Genomic DNA, 18,756 nt, shown 5'->3' with positions numbered 1-18,756 from the left:
TTATTGGCAAAAGTAAACTCTATAAGCTTTTCCATTGAAAGTAGGGAGCACTTTCACTCAATATTCATCACCTAATAATCATTGGTTCAATGACCAATAATATTCCTCCAATCTGATACAATTTAATTTTACTTGAATCTTCCAAGATAAGCAGATAAAATTAATAGGCAACACACTAGTGAAATAGCAGGTTATAATACAAAATTGATGGTTGAGTCAATTTTGTGTGTTTTTTTTAAATAGGGAGAGATACCAATGTGCTGGTATATATTAAAAGAAGATTGGCAATGTGTGCAAGAAAATTAGGAAGAATAAAAGAAGCAGTGAAAATAATGAGAGATGTAAGTAAATTTGATAACTGAATCATTATTCAAAACCAAAATGTAGTTTAAGTTGCCAATTATTTTAATACAGAATCATTGTCATTGGCAATTTTTGTAAGAAGGTATTTAATATATACATATATTTATCAAAGGTTGGGTGGGTCTTCACAGTTTTATAAAGAAGCAAAGAATAATGAATCTATTTCAGCTCTGTTGAGTTCCTATTATGATTTTAATCTTTTTTTCCTCTTAATGCACAGTTGATGAAAGAATTTCCTCCTTTTACCATGTTGAACATCCATGAAAATCTCTTAGAATCACTTTTAGAGTTACAGGCCTATGCAGATGTTCAGGCAGTACTAGCAAAATATGATGGTGAGTTTTATGTCTTGATAAAATGGTTTTCTCATTTCAGTTGTGTAATTATAAATGTGATCCTATTCATCTGTTTCCCTGACTTTATCTTTTCAATATTATCATACAGCATTTAGTATATAGCAGTCCAAGTTGCTGTTAAGTATCTTTAACTAGATTTTTGGTAGAAGAACCTGAGGAACTTTTCTGTAAAGGTTATTTCTTTGCTTATTGAGTATGTAATATGAGTAGGCACTTGGAACACAATGGTGAATAAGAGGACACAGAATTAGGACTTGGAGGATTTGCGGTGTAGTAGAATGTATAGAGAATTGAAATCTTTGGAAAAGTATAATGCTATTCACCTAATTTATTTTGAAATATCAAGCAATAAAAGATAACATAAGGTGCTGAATAGTGTTTTTAAGAGTAACAAAGAATAATTCAAAATGACATTTTTACCCTGCCTTTTAGTTACAGTTACTTATAATCTCATCTGGTCCTTGCAGTAATCGTGAAGGGTGATAGGATAAGTAGTTTCACTCTTTCCATTTACTAAATTAGGAAACTGGGGTTTAAGAAAGTTAAATATTAGGTGATATCTTCCAGCCAGTAAATGGCCAGCCAAAACTTAAATCCAAGTATTCAATTTCTTTGTTCACTAGTCCTCTCACAACCATAATTCAGTATACATTAACAATGCTAATTATTATAACAATGCAGTTTACTGAAAATGGAGTTAGGAAAACTTTAAAGACATAAACTTTCTCATCCTTCAGAGGAGACATCAGCTTTCAATCCCAAGCTGAAAACTTCCTCACGAACATAATGTTTCTGGCCATATCTTCCATTATGACAGAGCATATAAAGTCATTTATATTTATACTTGTCTTGACATAGGTTCCTATATATTAGCTTGAGAATCTCCATGATTTGGAAACTTTGAAATGTGTTATACTTGGAAGTTTATCTATTTTTAACATCTGGAATTCTTAGGCAAAATTCCAGATACTTCAGAATTGTGTAGACTTAGGGAGAAATTTGCAAGAAATTCCTTCCATATGTAACTTGCTGGATGCATAACCTGCTTACGATATTTGTGCTGAAAGTTTAGGGACTAAATATAAAAAGTCAGAATAAGAGCTAGATGTGGTGGCTTATGCCTGTAATCCTAGCTGTTGAGAAGGTGGGAATTGAGAGCACTGTGGTTCAAGGAAAAAGTTTTGGAGAGTCACCTCAACCAATGAAAGTTGAGTGTGGTGGTACATACATGTGTTCTCATCTGCTTGAGATTGAGGTCCAGGCTATCTCAGGCATAATGTGAGACCTTACTAAAAAATAATGAAAGCAAAATATCTGAGCTCATGGCTTAAGTAGTAGAGTGCCTTCCTAGCAAGTACAAAGCTCTGAATTTAAATGCCAGTTCTGCCCCCTTCCAAAAAATTCAGAATAAGACCCAATTCATTAAAGTAAAATCAGGTAAAACTAATAAAGCCAAAGTTGCTGTGCTTCTATTGTCAGTTTTCATATCTCTCAGTTTTTATCATCCTTTAGAATCCTAAAGTCATTAAAAGCAAATATTCTTCCTTAGTATAACTGGAATTTAAAACATCCAGTTTGTCATTCTTACTCTTTTTTTTTTTTGTCGGTCTTGGGGCTTGGGTGCTGTCCCTTACCTCTTTAGCGCAAGGCTAGTACTCTAACACTTAAGCCACAGCACCACTTCCAGCTTTTTCTGATTATGCGGTGCTGAGGAATCGAACCCAGGCCCTCATGCATGCAAGGCAAGCACTCTACCACTGAGCCACCTTCCCAGGCCCCTTTCTTACTCTTTTGATAATGCTATTTTAGGCATTCTTGTACATTTTTATTTTGTTTATACTCCCAAATTACTTTTTTTCATTTTATAAAAAGTATTATTTAAGAAGATATGGAAAATACAAACACTTAAGACAAAGGAAAAATAAAAATCACCCTTGTTTGTTTCAACAGTAATTGATTTAACAGAATATATTTAATTTTTTATAATCTTAATTTTTCTTTATGATTAGATGTGTTTATATATACATATATTTAATTATAATTATAGCTTTTCTCCTGAACCCTCTTACTGTAAACCTTTGTTGAGCACTTGCCAGCAGTGTGCACAGGGTTCTCAAAGACAGTTACACCCTGCCAGAAAGTAGCATTCTCTCTTTAGAGAAGTAGAAACTGAGAGCAAAGAAATTGTTATCAGCCGGGTGCCGGTGGCTCACTCCTGTAATCCTAGCTACTCAGGAGGCTGAGATCTGAGGATCACAGGATACAGGTTGACCCACTGCAACAATGAGACATACAAGTCCTATGTCGAAAACTAACTTTACAACTTTGGTGGGGGGGGGGGGGGAGGAGGAGCGGGTGGGGAGAGGATAGGATGGGAAGGGGAAACAAAGGAGGAGGCTACAATGCTTGATAAGAAATGTACTCACAGGGGCTGGGAAGGTGGCTCAGTGGTAGAGCGCTTGCCTTGCATGCCTGAGGCCCTGGGTTCGATTCCTCAGCACCACATAAGCAAAAAGAAAAAAAGTCGGAAGTGGCGCTGTGGCTCAAGTGGTAGAGCGCTAGCCTTGAGCTGAAGAGCTGAGGGACAGCGCCCAGGCCCAGAGTTCAGGCCCCATGACCGGACCCCCAAAAAAAAAGAAAAGAAATGTACTCATTATCTTGCCCATGTAATTGTAACCCCTCTGTACAGTATTTTCACAGTAAAAAGAAAAAGAAAAAAAGTTCAAAATCTGTGAGACTCTTATCTCCAATAAACCACTAGAAAACCGGAAGTGGTGCAATGGCTCAAGTGGTAGATTGCTCGCCTTGAGCCGAAGAGCTCAGGGTCAGCACCCAAGCCCAGAGTTCAAGCCCCACGACCAACCAAAAAAAAAAAAAAAGAAAGAAAGAAATGGCTATCAGCTCATAAATAGTAGCTAGTAGAATAGTAGATAGTGGAATTAGGTATTTTAACTATGTGTCTAAGTGCTTCTACCACTATAATACACCTGTTGGATTTGCATATAAATTAGGCTTATAAAATTACCACTATAATACACCTGTTGGATTTGCATATAAATTAGGCTTATAAAATTATCGTAAGACATTTAAAATAATTCTTACCTTATTTAAAAATTATTGTTACAGATATAAGCCTTCCAAAGTCAGCAGCAATCTGTTATACAGCAGCACTATTAAAAACAAGGACTGTCTCAGATAAGTAAGTAGTTACTAAACTATAGTAATTTGGGAAGACTGCTAAACTCAATATTGTGTTTCTTCTTCACTGACTTTATTAATTTTATTTATTTAATTATTTAGAGACAGGATCTTGCTAGGTAGCTCAGGCTGGCCTTAAACTTGCAATTTTTCTGCCACAGTCTCCAAAGTGCTGGGAATATAGGCCTGAACTTCCATGCCCTGATCTACCACTGACTTAAAAACTGTTTTTTCCTTTCTGCTTCCTTCTGAATAATTCTTGATCTTCTGTAACTTTGAGGCCTTCAATTTGTGTATTGGAAAACAAAAAAATGTTAGAATTAATTTAATAGGAATTTAATTCAGACTTTATCACATATTAGCTGTAGAACTTTGGACAAGTTCATTACTTTGAGTTATTCCTCATCCTCAAAATAAGAATGTTATCATAGGATGATTTGTCAAGATTATATATATACAGAGCACCTAAAGCAATGACTAGAAAGAGAGTATGCTCAAAAGTACACACAGTAAATTGTGTCTGGCAGGGAAATAGGTTTCATGTTGTCTGTTCTTAGATTGTGATTGAATTCTTCTGCTTTCCTTCTGTTTTTGTCTATCCTTAATACATTTTCTTTATATGGCAAATAAGATATATACAGAAACTTGCCAGTGAGATCCTTTGTCCAAAATATAAAGATATTCAGAAATGAACCAGTTGCACACTAGTGGCTCATGCCTGTATTCCTAATTACTCAGGAGGCTGAGCCCTAAAGAGCAAAGTTTGAAGCTAGCCTGGGCAGAAAAGTCCATGAGACTCTCACCTCCAGTTAATGAGCAAATAAAACAGAATTGTAGGCATGGCTATAGAGATATAGGTCCAGCTTTGAATAGAAGAGGGCTGAGCAAAAGCATGAGACTCTGAGTTGAAGTCCTGGTATCAGCATATAAAAAAGAAAGAGACAGAGTGCCCATTTTCTTTTAATAAGTATTCCTTGATATAAATTACAGTGAATATTCATTATCTTTCTTCTTAGCTAACATTTTGATGAAAATGTACTTCTGTTTCTTGCGATTTTTCTGGTTACCCCTGCCCTTGGTAGCATTTCTTATTATCTTTGAAATTTCTTTTCAACAGCATTGAGATTTGAATTCATAGCCTTGTACTTGCTAAGCAAGTGCTATACCACTGAACCATGCCTCCAGTCCTGTTTTACACTGGTTATTTTTGAGATAGTATCTTATTTTTTGCCTGGGTACACACATGGACCATGATCTAACTATTTTTCACTTCTTGTTGCTGAAATTACAGCCATGTCTCAGCTTCTTCCATTGAGATATGGAGTCTTGTAAACTTTTTGCCAAAGCTGTCCTTCCTCCTAAGTAGCTAGGATTACAGGTGTGAGCCACTGACACTCAGTTCATGTTTTTATGTTGAACTAGATGCTTTACTTTCATTTGTAGTAATTATATGCTCTTATCTTTGGCTGTTATCAGAAACCTCTGATTCAGGGGCTATATTGTAGTCTAACTCCATAATTTTCTTTTTTTTTATTTGTTCATTTCTTCGTTTTGTCTTTTTTTTTCCCCACAGATTCTCTCCAGAAACAGCCTGCAGAAGAGGATTAAGCACAGCAGAAATCAATGCTGTGGAAGCAATTCATAGAGCTGTGGAATTTAATCCTCATGTTCCAAAAGTAAGAAATTTTTAAATGAAAATACTAATTTTTTTAAACTTAACAAATTGATTGCAGTGTTGTAGACCAAAGTTCAGGTTGCCACAATTTGGATTGGAATTGCTTTAGTGTGTAGTATTCTGTTGTTTACTATATACATTAAAGGGGACATTAAAAGGCTTGCCTAACATGCATGAAGACCTAGGTTCAAGTCCTCAGTACTACATTAACAGAATAAGCCAAAAGTGGCACTGTGGCTCAAATGGTAAAGTGCTAGTCTTGAGCAAAAGAAGCTTGGGGACAGTACCCAGGCCCTGAGTTCAAGCCCCAGAACTGGCAAAAAAAAAAAAAAAAGAAAAAGAAAAAGAAAGCACTACATAGAAAGGAGATTAGAAGCAGTTAGTTTACCATGAGCTTTGTAATTATTGCCAAAATAAAATTTGATTTTTGTTTACTGAGCTTTTTTTTTCCAGAGCTGGGAATGGAACTCAGTGCCTTATGCATGTTAGCTGAGTGCTGCTCCACTTAGCTATACTTTTATTATAGTTATAGAGAAATAATCAAATGGCTTGGTCTTAACAAAAGATTATTTATATTTCAGATCAGTAAATTTCCTATTAGAATAAAAACTTGGTTAAGACCTAAATTTTGAACGAGGGCTGAGTACATAAAAAACAAAAACAAATGAATTAAAATAATGATATGAAACAGATGTGAACTTCTTAAAAGAATTGCTGAGTTCATGCTTATTTGGTTCCAGATTAAACAATTTATTTTATTTGTCTTTATATTGTATTCTTTGTAATCATACAAATTATTTGTTGCTATTTGTATATTATTACCTATACACCTAAATTCAAGATTTAAAATTTGGGGGGCTGGGAAGGTGTCTCACAGGCTGGGAAGGTGGCTCAGTGGTACAGCGCTTGCCTTGCATGCCAGAGGCCCTGGGTTCGATTCCTCAGCACCACATAAGCAAAAAGAAAAAAAGCTGGAAGTGGTGCTGTGGCTCAAGTGGTAGAGCGCTAGCCTTGAGCTGAAGAGCTGAGGGATAGTGCCCAGGCCCAGAGTTCAGGCCCCACAACCGGACCCCCCCAAAAAAAAAGATTTAAAATTTGGTTTTATAATGTCTCAGAAACTATAAAATATTCAAGGATACCCTTACCACAAAATATAATACCAGGATGTGTTAATAGTGAAAGCTAGTAGTCAGTAAAGAGATGACTATTGAGACAATCTCCTAGAAGAGGAAATTATAAAGTTGTTCAATAAGTTTACTGTTAAAGAAAGTGAATAACCTGGTGCTGGTGGCTCACACCTGTAATCCTAGCTATTCAGGAGGCTGAGATCTGAGCATCGCAGTTCAAAGCCAGCCTGGGCAGGAAAGGCCATGAAACTTTTACCTCCAATAAACCACCAGAAAACTGGAAGTGGCACTGTGGCTTACTGTGGTATAGCACTAGCCTTGAGCTGAAGAGCTGAGGGACAGTACCTAGGCCCGGAGTTCAAGCCCCACCACCAACCAAAAGGAAAGAAAAGAGACAGAGAGACAGAGAGAGACAGAGACAGAGAGACAGAGAAACAGAGAGAGACAGAGAGAGAGACAGAGAGAGAGAGAGAGGAGAGAATATATGGTATAGTGAATTACTGACTGGGTATGGTGGTGCACACCTGTAAATCCAGCACTGAGGAGACGATAGCAGAATGATTGCAAACTTGAGGCTAGCCTGGCTGAATAGCAAGACCCCATTCTAAAAAAAGAAGTACTGAAATCTAGGGCTGAGTAGGGGTAGATTGCTTATCTGGCTTGTTTGATCCCCAGTAACTCAAAATAAGTAAATATAAATAAATAAATGTCTGAAATCCAAGAATAAGAATTAACAAATATTTTATAGCATTCTCTTATTCAGTGACACTGGTTCTACAAATTTAATTTTTCTTTTTTCTTTTTTTTTGTCAGTCATTGGGCTTGAACTCAGGGCCTGGACACTGTCCCTGAGCTTTTGCACTCAAGGATAGCACTCTACTACTTTAAGCCACTGGGCCTCTTCTGGTTTTCAGGTGATTTTTCTTTCCTCCCTGGCTGGCTTTCCTGCCTGGGCTGGCGTTGAACCACAATCTTCAGATCTCAAACTTCTGAGTAGCTAGAACTACAAATAGGAGCCACCAGCACCTGGCTCAAATTTAAATTTTTATTACAGATTATACTACATGTGCAATATAGTGGCAAAATAAAATGTGCATTTTATTATTTATTTGTTTATTTATGTATTTATGCCAGTCCTGGGGCTTAAATTCAGGGCCTGAGTACTGTTCCTGGGCTTCATTTTACTTAAGGCTAGCTCTCTACCACTTGTGCAAAGAGTGCCACTTCCAGCCTTTTCTGTTTGTGTGGTACTGAGGAATCGAACCCAGGGTTTCATGCATACTAGGCAAGCACTCTACCACTAAGTCACATTCCCAGCCTGAAATGTGCATTTTAATATATAGCAAATGCTAGGAAACTAGCACTGAGGTTAGAAAACAGAATACTGTCAGCCTGAGAAACCTACTTGATTGCCTATTCCCATTTAAAACCTCTTTCCTCACCACTATTTTGATATTAGTTATGCTTAGCTCCTCCTTTTTTGTAGTTTTACTCTACATTTACTGATTTATAAGCAAGTTAAAAGAGTGACCTCTGTTTTTTATTCCCTAGATTAATTTGTGTAAAGTCAGAATTATGTCTGCTTAATATTAATTTTAATTAATTGATTTAATTTAATTTTAAATTTACTTAATATTAATATTATTTCTGAAAAATAGAATTCATTTGTAAATTCATTTGATTCTGGAATTTTCTTTGTGATAAGCTATGATGTATGAATTTCGTGTCTTTAGTTTAATTATTCAATTACAAATATAGTTCTCTTGGTTTTGTTTTTTTGTTTTTTGTTTTGTCAGTCCTGGGGCTTGAACTCAGGACCTGGGCACTGTTTCTGAGCTTCTTTTTGCTCAAGGCTAACCCTTTACCACTTGAACCACAGCACCATTTCCTGCTTTTTCTGTTTATATGGTACTTTGGACTCTGAGTTTTTAATAGTTGAAAGTTTCTAATGTTTATTTCATCAAAAACTGCAAACTTACTACATAAAGTTATAAAATTCTTTTATTGTATTTGCAGAATCAGTTGTAATTGACATGTATGTATATTATATTTTAATCAAAATAATCCCTTCTATTGCTCTCTTTTCCCACCATTTTCAGCTTTGTAGCATTGACTACATTTTTCCCCCTTGGTCAGATTCCCCAGGGGTCTGTCTTTTTAAACTTCTATTATTTGGTTTGGTTTTTTGTTTGTTTGTTTGCCAGTCCTGGGGCTTGAACTCAGGGCCTAGGCACTGTACTGAGCTTCTTTTGCTCAAGGCTAGCACTCTACCACTTGAACCATAGCACCACTTCTGCCTTTTTCTTTTTATGTGGTACTGAGGAATCTAACCCAGGGCTTTGTTCATGCAAGCACTCTACCACTAAGCCACATTCCCAGCCCCTATTATTTGTTTTTTGGTTCATTAATTTCTGTTCTATATTGCCTTCCTTTAACTTTGCTTAGATTTGTTTCATTCTATTTTATGTTCCGTATCTTCTTACATAGGTATTTCACGCCTTAATTTTCAGTATGCCTTTTTTCTTACTTACTTGGGCAAAATTTTAACAATAGCAATATTTTTTATATATTTTAGTTAAAATGTTTTCTAATTTCCATTATGACTCTTTGATTTATTCTATCTAGAAGTTTCTCAATGTGTGTGTGTTTCTGTGTGTGTGTGTGTGTGTGTGTGTGTGTGTGTGTGTGTGTGTGTGTGTGTGTGTGTTGGGGTGGGGGTGGGGTAAATATGGGTTATAAAGTGTGTTCAAGGCCAACTTGGACTATGAAGTGAAACACTGTCTCAAAAAAACAAACCCAAAACAAGCCAACAGCCTATATACTTACAATGATGAATTTTATTGGAAGTAAAATATACCTTTAATAAAACTGTATATATTTATACATAAATACACATACTTACATACACATATGCCTATATAGTCATGCACTTTAACATTTAATGTTAGTTTTATTTATAGGTAAAAATTTACTTATTTCTCCTCAACTAAATACCAAACCAGTCAACAATTCCACTCTATGGAAATAATTCAACTGAATGCTCCAATCTGAATGCATAGTATTATTTGTGCTTTAGTCTAGTTTTAGCCAACAGGATCTTAGATAGTGTTAAGAAAATGAAAAGGCAAAAGACTAGTAAAGGATTTATATGTTTAGAATGTATAGACAACTCAATTCTTAAAAAAAGAAGAAGCAGCAGCAGCAACAGCAGCCGCCACCACCAGGCATAATGGCACTTGCCTGTAATTCTAGCTACCTAGAAGGTAGATACTTGAGGATAATAGTTTGAATTACACCTTAATAAAGAAGCAAAAGTGTGACAGCACAGAAAGCACTGTAAAAAGTAGCTAAGCTTTTTGATGAAAAGAGATGCTGATATATAAAATGCTCAGCATAGTGTCTGAGTATCAAGCATCAGTGTTGATTTTATTTATGGATTTTTTAAAATAACAGTACTGGGGTTTTAACTGAGAGGCTAGTACTTGCCGGATAGATGATCTACTGATGAACCATACCTCCAGCCCTTCTTTTTTTCCTATTACTGTTGTTTCATTCTATTTAATTTTCTTTGTGAACTGTTACTTTAGGACTTACAACCTTAGAATGACTCAGGTTTGGGGATTCCTTTATTGAGAGGAGGTAAAGGTGAACATATTGAGATAGTTAACATTATTTAACATTCCAAGGATATTGTAACTTACAAGAGAAGTTTTCAAGAGTAAGGGAAAAAGAACATTCTATTTTTTTTGGAGGGGGGGAGGGGCGGTCCAGTTGTGGGGCCTGAACTCTGGGCCTGGGCGGTCCCTCAGCTCTTCATCTCAAGGCTAGAGCTCTACCACTTGAGCCACAGTGCCACTTCCAGCTTTTTTCTTTTTGCTTATGTGGTGCTAAGGAATCGAACCCAGGGCCTCATGCATGCAAGGCAAGCACTCTATCACTGATCCACCTTCCCAGCCCCGGGAAAAAGAACATTCTAAATAGAAAAAAATAATAACAAAGCCTGCTGAGTAAATCTCTATGTCTTTGGTATTTCTTACTTTAAAGTAAAACTTTTTAGTGTTATGTTGCCAAGGAAGCAGACTTTATATAAAAACTTTGGTAAGTGTAAGGAGAGTTTTAAAAATAAGTTGACAAGCTGGGCACTGGTGGCTCATGCCTGTAATCCTAGCTACTCAGGAGGCTCAGATCTGAGGATCACAGTTCAAAGCCAGCCTGGTCAGGAAAGTCCGTGAGACTCTGATCTCCAGTAAACCACCAGAAAACCAGACAGAAGTGGCACTGTGGCTCAAGTGATAGAGTGCCAACCTTGAGTTGAAGAGCTGAGGGGCAGTGCCCAGGCCCAGAGTTCAAGTTCCACAACCGATAAAAATAAATAAATAAATAAATTGACAATGAGATGCCAATAACTCATGCCTGTAAGATTAGCTATTCAGGAGGCTGAGATCTGAGTATCAGCATTCAAAGCCAGCCGTGAAACTCTACCAAAAGGCTAGACATGGACCTGTGGCTCAAGTGATAGAGTGGAAGCCTTCAGTGAAGAAGCAAAGTAAGAGTGTAAAGTCCTAAGCTCAAGTCCCAGTAGAGGAACAAAAATAAAATTAAACTTCATGTTAATACATGCAGAGTTAAATGCATTCTGGTTATCAGAAGTTGAAACCTGTAGGATGTTAGTTTTGTCAACTATAGAAGATAGTATTTTATTAGCATGCTTGCATTACATTGACTAAACTACTTATACTATTGGCATTTATAAAAGGTGAAACAAGCAATTGAGATTCTGAGTGGCATAGCAGAAATAAAGAAGCCTATAATACATTTACATTTCCACTATGTTTTACTAAGAGAAGAGTTGAGATAAGAAATGCTTGCCATTTGATTCATGGCTCCATAGGATTAGTGGAAAAGAGTTTTCTCATGGTAAATGCCTCTCTAACCCCTTGCCTTTCCCTTCTCTATAGGATCACTTTCCCTTTGCTTCTGAAGCTGTTAGGTAGTGTTTAACTTACTTTATTCACATAGCAATTCTGTTTGCTTTCTATCTAGAAAGTGTCTTTAGTCCTGCCCCAAACACATATCCACACAGACTCTGCATTCAGCCTGCCTGTCCAGTCTTATAGAATGTGCACTGAGAACACTAATTGCAGAGATAAATTGGTTCTTTGTGTGCATGACTGATCAAGAGCAAAGTACCTTAATTTCAGATGTCTTCAGAGAGCCTTCTCTTTAACCTCTGCTTTTAAGAGGAAGATTATAAAGCATTATCATTACTTCAGGTCAGAATTATATTGCTTTTCGTCAAAAGCTATTGTAAGATTTACAAAGTAATAGAAAAGGGTAATTTAAAAGTAAATTATAAAGATCAAAGCAGTTCAAAATTAAAGTGAATTTCAGTGTAAGCATAGGTATGGTTTTAGAATTATGAAAGAACAGCCATGCACAAGGCCCAGGGTTCGAGCCCCAAATACCATCCCCACACAAAAAATATCTTACCATATCTTATTGTGTCTTGTAATTATAGCTTCCAGAGTAGCTTTAAGTTTTATATCTGGTCAAAAGCAAGGGACTAAGTAGTTATTTGAGTCTAACATGTCGAAAGGAATTTTGTCCCAAGCAATTTTTTACTTACTGCAGATATAACACTAAGGCTGTTTACAGTTAATATGGATAGATCAGCTTTGGTTTATATTTTCAGCTATATTTTATTTGCAGACAGTTTCCAGAGCGGTCTTTTAACTGGCTTTCTTCTTCTATAGAATTCTTTTTCCATCTAGTTGTGGAAATCCCTTACTACCATAATTACTTCATTTTAATGTTCATCAAACTAAATTTTTCTCAATTTTATTTTTAAACGTTTTCTCTGAACAGTCTCTTATTTGTACATTTTGATTTATGACTTTATTATTCTCTTCATTAATCTTCTGCCCTTTCCAGATTACCAACTCTTAATTTTTGAAATCTTTCAGATTTCACTCACTAATTTTACATCTTTAAAAAATATATTTTTAAAATATATTACTGTAGGGGCTGGGAAGGTGCTCAGTGATAGAGTGCTTGCCTTGCATGCATGAGGACCTGGGTTCGATTCCTCAGCACCACCTAAGCATAAAAAGCCAGAAGTGGCGCTGTGGCTCAAGTGGTAGAGCACTAGCCTTGAGCTGAAGAGCTGAGGGACAGTGCCCAGGCCCAGAGTTCGGGCCCCACAGCCAGAAAAAAAAAATTATATATATATACACATATATATGTATATATATTAATGTAAAAATAATTGGTACTTTAAAAAAATCAGACACTTCTAAAGTTTATAAAGTTAAGTAATCCTTATTTTCTCTCTCCCAACTCTAGTTCTCTTAAGTTACTACTATCTCTGTTTAACTAGTATATGGCCAGATCTTCTTCTCTTTTTCTTTCCTTTTCTATTTTTTCTCCTTTTCTAAGTAAGGTCTCACTATATAGTCCAGCCTAGCTTTGAACTCAAGATCCTCCTGCTAAAGCTTTTCAGAATGCTGAGGTTACAGATGTATGACACCATAGCCAAACATTTTGTATGCATTTCCAAACATAGAGAAATCATTTCAAATACTTGACCTTCTCTTGTGTGGACCATCTACAGAGATTCATCACTGGTCTCCCTGCCTTCAGCACCTCTCTTGAGTTATCTGTCTAATTAGCAAATCTAACTTGGCTTAAAGACCTTCACTTACTCTCCTTGTTAGTATCTAGTTATTATTAGCTGTGTGTGTGTGTGTGTGTGTGTGTGTGTGTGTGTGTGTGTGTGTGTGTGTGTGTGTGTGTGTGTGTGTGTGTGTGTGTGTGTGTGTGTGTGTGTGTGTGTGTGTGTGTGTGTGTGTGTGTGTGTGTGTGTGTGTGTGTGTGTGTGTGTGTGTGTGTCCTTCAAAATCCAGTCCCGATATCAGTCTCCAACCTTACTCCTTGCTGCTCTACAGAGATTCATCACTGGTCTCCCTGCCTTCAGCACCTCTCTTGAGTTATCTGTCTAATTAGCAAATCTAACTTGGCTTAAAGACCTTCACTTACTCTCCTTGTTAGTATCTAGTTATTATTAGCTGTGTGTGTGTGTGTGTGTGTGTGTGTGTGTGTGTGTGTGTGTGTGTGTGTGTGTGTGTGTGTGTGTGTGTGTGTGTGTGTGTGTGTGTGTGTGTGTGTGTGTGTGTGTGTGTGTGTGTGTGCCCTTCAAAATCCAGTCCCGATATCAGTCTCCAACCTTACTCCTTGCTGCTCTGTCTTGCTTCAATTTCCAGTGTCACTATTCCACTACCATTGAACATATGACACAAATCCCCAGTCATCTATTTGTGGTTTTTAAAGGACTCAGTGTTCTCAAGCAGAGATGATCATTCTCAGTTTTCTACTCGTGAGCATCATTTATAGTTGGGTGGGGGGAGTTAATGTCTCTCTCTTTATTCAATACAAGTACAAGACTCTTGTCTTAGTGATAATTTTATGTCAATGCTCTGCCTTGCATATAAAGAACACTCAATAGATAGTGGTAAATAGACATGCCTATCATCTATGTTGCTTTAAAAACCCTGAGTTAAAGAAAAGAAACTATACCTTCCATTTGAAATTTTTAGGTCACTCAAATTTTCATGTTTTAATGATACTGTATCTTTCAAAGATGGCAGTGCAATTCTAGCATGATATTATTTGTTAATGTATATTATGAAATAACAACTTTTAATGTACTGATGTGTGATAATTAAAAAGTTAGAAAATTTTAGACAGAAAGCTATGTCCAAGATACATGTAATAAAAAGTGGGTTACCTAAAGTTTGATTCTAATTTTTGAAAAAATAGACTCAGTATACTGTGCATAGAGATTATGATACAATACAGTGGTAGAACACTTTCCTAGCATGGACTAGGCACTAGGTTCAATCTTCAATGACACAAAATAAAAGGAAGAATGGAGAGAGAGGGGGAAGGAATGTATATATTATGTATAAAGGAGAAATCTAGACAAGCATCAGATTATTTTTTCATTCTTTTATTCTCTAAACATGTAATGTTTTATTTTTTGTTGCCTATCTCTGTTATGTTAGCAGTTTTGTACACTCAGATTATACTTTACTATGCAGAAAAAAAGAAGAAAGCAAATAAAATAAGTGTCTTTTAGTTTTTAGCCTTTCATATTCTTAGAAAAGAAGTCTGTATAGCAGGGTTTTGTTTACTATTAGTTTATCCAGAGTTAGAAAATACCTTAAGTAAAAACTGAACTGGGTACAGTAGTTCATGCTTATAATCTTAGCTACTCAAGAGATGAAGATTGGTAGAGTCACAGTATAAGGTCAGCCCAGGTAGAAAGTTAGTGAGGTTCCATCTCAGTGAATAAGCTGAACATAAGCTTGCAATCCAACCTATGAGAGGGCATAGATAAGGGATCAAAAAAGTGAGACCCAGCTGAGCATTAGTGGCTCATTTCAGTAATTCTGGCTACTTGAAATTTGAGAATTAGTAGATTGTCATTGTCCTGGACAGACATTTTCTTGACATACCAAATTTACATTGCTTTAGAGCCAAATTGAAAAGAACAGAAAAAGGCAGAAAAGTTTGCAAGATTTTTTTCTAAATCCATAGGCACATTGTGGCTAAGTAGAATGATGTGAATTGAGAGGATGGTTGCAGGTCCTCAGGGCAGAGAAACTCAGCCTGGGCAGACAAACTTTCCATGGAGAGAAACTGAATGAGGTGGTACACCTGTGATCCTAGCAATGCTAGACAGTTAGATGGGAGCAAGTCCCTATTGTAAAAAATAATTTGTGAAAAAGAATGCTGGAGGCATGGCTCAGCAGTATAGTACCGGGGTAGCAAACTCAACGCCCTAAATTCAGATCTCAAGTACCACACACACACACACACACACACACACACACACACACACACAAGCCAAACAACATCAAAAACTCCTGAAATTTGAGTTTGAACACATTTTTGCTATCTACATCAGATCAGTTTAGGTACTGTAATGTGCTACATGCAGCAGTTTAACATGGACAATAGAGTGTTTATTCTGTAGCAGTTTATTGTAGAAATTCCTAAATAATAGTTTCTGAAGGAGGTAAATTAAGTAATTCTATAGCATTTAAAAAACGTGTGTGTGTGTGTGCATGTGCACATGCACAGCTTGAATTGAACCTAGAGCCTACGTATACCAAGTACACATTCTATCATTGAGGTATACAAATTTTATTTGTATACCAAATTTTATTTCAATGTCAGTGCAGAAACTAAAATTTTGCTTTGCTTTAGAACCAAGTTGAAAAGGACATTTGCTGGAAGATAATTTTTTTAAGTAGTATAAGGAACACATAAAAATAATTAGAGGCAAGTATGGTGATGCATACCTATAAGCTCAGCATTCAGGATGCTGAGGCAAGAGAATTGTGAATTCAAGTCTAATTGGGCTCCATAGCATGACCTTGTCTGAAAACAATTCAATAGCAAACATTTTTAAAATGAAAAATCTTGAATTATAATTTCCTAATTACATTACCATATACTTAATACCATCTGCATGGACACAGATTATATTAACTAGTGAAAATGTAAATATATAGTTGTTCAACAAAAGCATATTCTTGATGTGTCATCAAATTGATGGGGTCAGTAAATTTTACTAAATAATGTTTATTAAAAATATTTTTGCTTATATTTTCTCAGTGGTTACCAAAACTCTAAATGTCATGTTGTGATACGTTTTAAAGCTTCTACATTCGAAAACTCATGGAAATAATTTGGAAAAAAATTTTCTTCTCTAAAATTTAAGCAAAATTTAAGCAGGATAGGAAGGCTCTGGTTTAGGAATTAAACAGTTTTCTTCTGAAAATAAAATTCTCTTTCTGTGGTGATACCACCGTGGTTGCCACATTGTCTTTGCTGCTACTGAAGCAAAGAAGCTCTCAATGCACTTGCAAAGAGCACACGGAGTCATGTCAGAGGTCAGCTAGTTGAGTCCATTTTCCCACAGATGCCTGGTGTGAGTGATCTTCTACTGTGTTTCCAAAAACTGGGCAAGGATTAGAGAGGATTAGGAAGAATATGACCTTCCTGAATATAGGCCTAAGTCACTGAGGGGAGAAAACCCAACCAGGCAGCAAATGGGCTTTGCTTGACCAGGACACAACCTCTGCTGCATTCCTTTAAGTCCCCAAACTGGATTAGTAAATAATCTCATAGTTTGTGACATCTGCTAAAATAAATTGATAACCAGACTACCTGCTTAAACTTTGAGGACAAGGCCCAGAAACATTAAGAGTTAAGTAATTAAAGATGGGCATGAAGCTTGGTAATAGGAGTGGCACATTTCATAAAGAAGAAAAATATTTTTGATGTATAAATATTATGACTACATCATATTAACGAATTACATAAGGCTTACATTTTGAAGCCACATCTTTTTGTCTTTAAGATTCTTCTGGAACCATGTTGCTTGTGGCAGTTGTAGAAAGTATTTCACAAACTTTTTTTTTGTTTTGGGGTGGTTTGTTTTTTTTTGCCAGTCCCAGGGCTTGAACTCAGGGCTTGGCACTGTCCCCAAGCTTCTTTTGTTCAAGGCTAGCACTCTTACCACTTGAGCTACAGCTCTGCTTCTGGCTTTTTCTGTGTATGTGGTACTTAGGAATTGAATCCAAGGCTCCATGCACACTAGGCAAGTACTCTACCACTAAGCCACATTCCCAGCCCTCTCAAACTCTTTTTGCTAATTGTTTGTATAACAACCTGAGATACCAGAATTTAAAATGTAAGAATGTATCTTTTGAGACACCTCTGAAATGTTTCTCTTAAAATACAATTTTCAAACCTGTTCTATAGGAAGTACATTTTGGCCTCTGTCTTTATGGAGGGAGTATCAGCTAACTAAAATATTCTAACACTTTGTTTTAAGATGACTAGTAGTAAAGATGATGCATAAGTGCCTGATTTTGTGCCTTTATTAATGTAAACCTGATGAGTGTAGTAATTGTGATTACATTGCTTGTGTTATAGATAATAGTAGGACAAATAATTTCTTCAAGAGTTTGAAATAAGGGGTTGCAAGCGTAGCTCAGTTGGTAGAGTGCTAGATAGTGAAAGCGGATGCAGGTATGGAGTTGGAGTCCCAGTCTTGGATCAAGGGGGTGGGGGAAGAGCTTTAAATAGTTTGAATTAAGATAGGGATTGTAATACATACCTGTAATTCCTCCACTCTAGGGGATGAGACTGAAGTATTGTAGGTTCATGGCTAGCTTAGAAAATACACAGTGAGCACAAGGCTAGCCTGGACTGCATAGGGAGGATTGGTAAAAGGGATGGATAAATGATGAATGGATAAATAAAATGTAATAGGTCTATACAAGGAAATGATTGTACCACAAAAAAAGAGTACCTAAATGTCCTATAATGTGGATAAACCTTGAAAACATGCTCCATGGGAAAAAAGTCACATTGAAGACCACAAAATTGTGCTATTCTATTTGTATGAAGTGCCCAGAGCAGACAGATTAGAGAGAGAGAGAGAGAAAGAGAGAGAGAGAGAGAGAGAGAAAATAGGTTATTATTTGTTTAGGGAAGGTGAGGAAATAAGGGAATACAGAATGATAGTAAAGGGCACAGGACTTCTTCCTGAGGAAATGAAAATTTTCTAAAACTGTGGTGATGGATAAACATATCTGAACATAATAAATACCATTTTAGATGGGAAATTCCAAGGTATATGAATTATATCTCAATAAAGCTGTTTTTAAAACAAAATAAAAATTAGCTGAGTGCTAGCAACTCATACCTATAATCCTGTAATCCAGAAGATCTCAGAAGGCTGAGATCTGAGGATCGTGGTTTGAAGTCAGCCTAGGCAGGAAAGTCCATGAGATTCTTATCTCTAGTCAAATACCACAATGCCAGAAGTGGAGTAGAGCTGTGACTCAAGTGATAGAGCACTAGCCTTGAGTACAAAAGCTCAGAGAAAGGAGCTAGGCCCTGAATCCAAGCCTTGGGCCTGGCACACGTACAAATTTCTTATCCATGTACATTGTTCATACTT

General features: G+C 36.4%; 1 protein-coding gene across 2 annotated transcripts in view; it reads left to right on the top strand.

Moving 5' to 3' along the window:
* Positions 1-18,756, top strand: part of St7l (suppression of tumorigenicity 7 like) — a 59,905-nt gene that overhangs the window by 27,582 nt on the left and 13,567 nt on the right. For both annotated transcript variants that reach the window (XM_070006309.1, XM_070006308.1), the window contains exons 8-11: positions 244-341; positions 584-698; positions 3,846-3,918; positions 5,491-5,593. In XM_070006309.1, the coding sequence (XP_069862410.1) occupies positions 244-341; positions 584-698; positions 3,846-3,918; positions 5,491-5,593 (389 nt within the window). The remainder of the gene's footprint in view (positions 1-243; positions 342-583; positions 699-3,845; positions 3,919-5,490; positions 5,594-18,756) is intronic.

This window comes from Dipodomys merriami, unplaced genomic scaffold (genome assembly GCF_024711535.1).
Source record: "Dipodomys merriami isolate MVZ:Mamm:240054 unplaced genomic scaffold, mDipMer1.0.p SCAF_7, whole genome shotgun sequence".
NCBI lineage: Eukaryota > Metazoa > Chordata > Mammalia > Rodentia > Heteromyidae > Dipodomys > Dipodomys merriami.
Note: the sequence above shows the minus strand (reverse complement) of the source record. Positions and strands in the feature narration are given on the sequence as shown.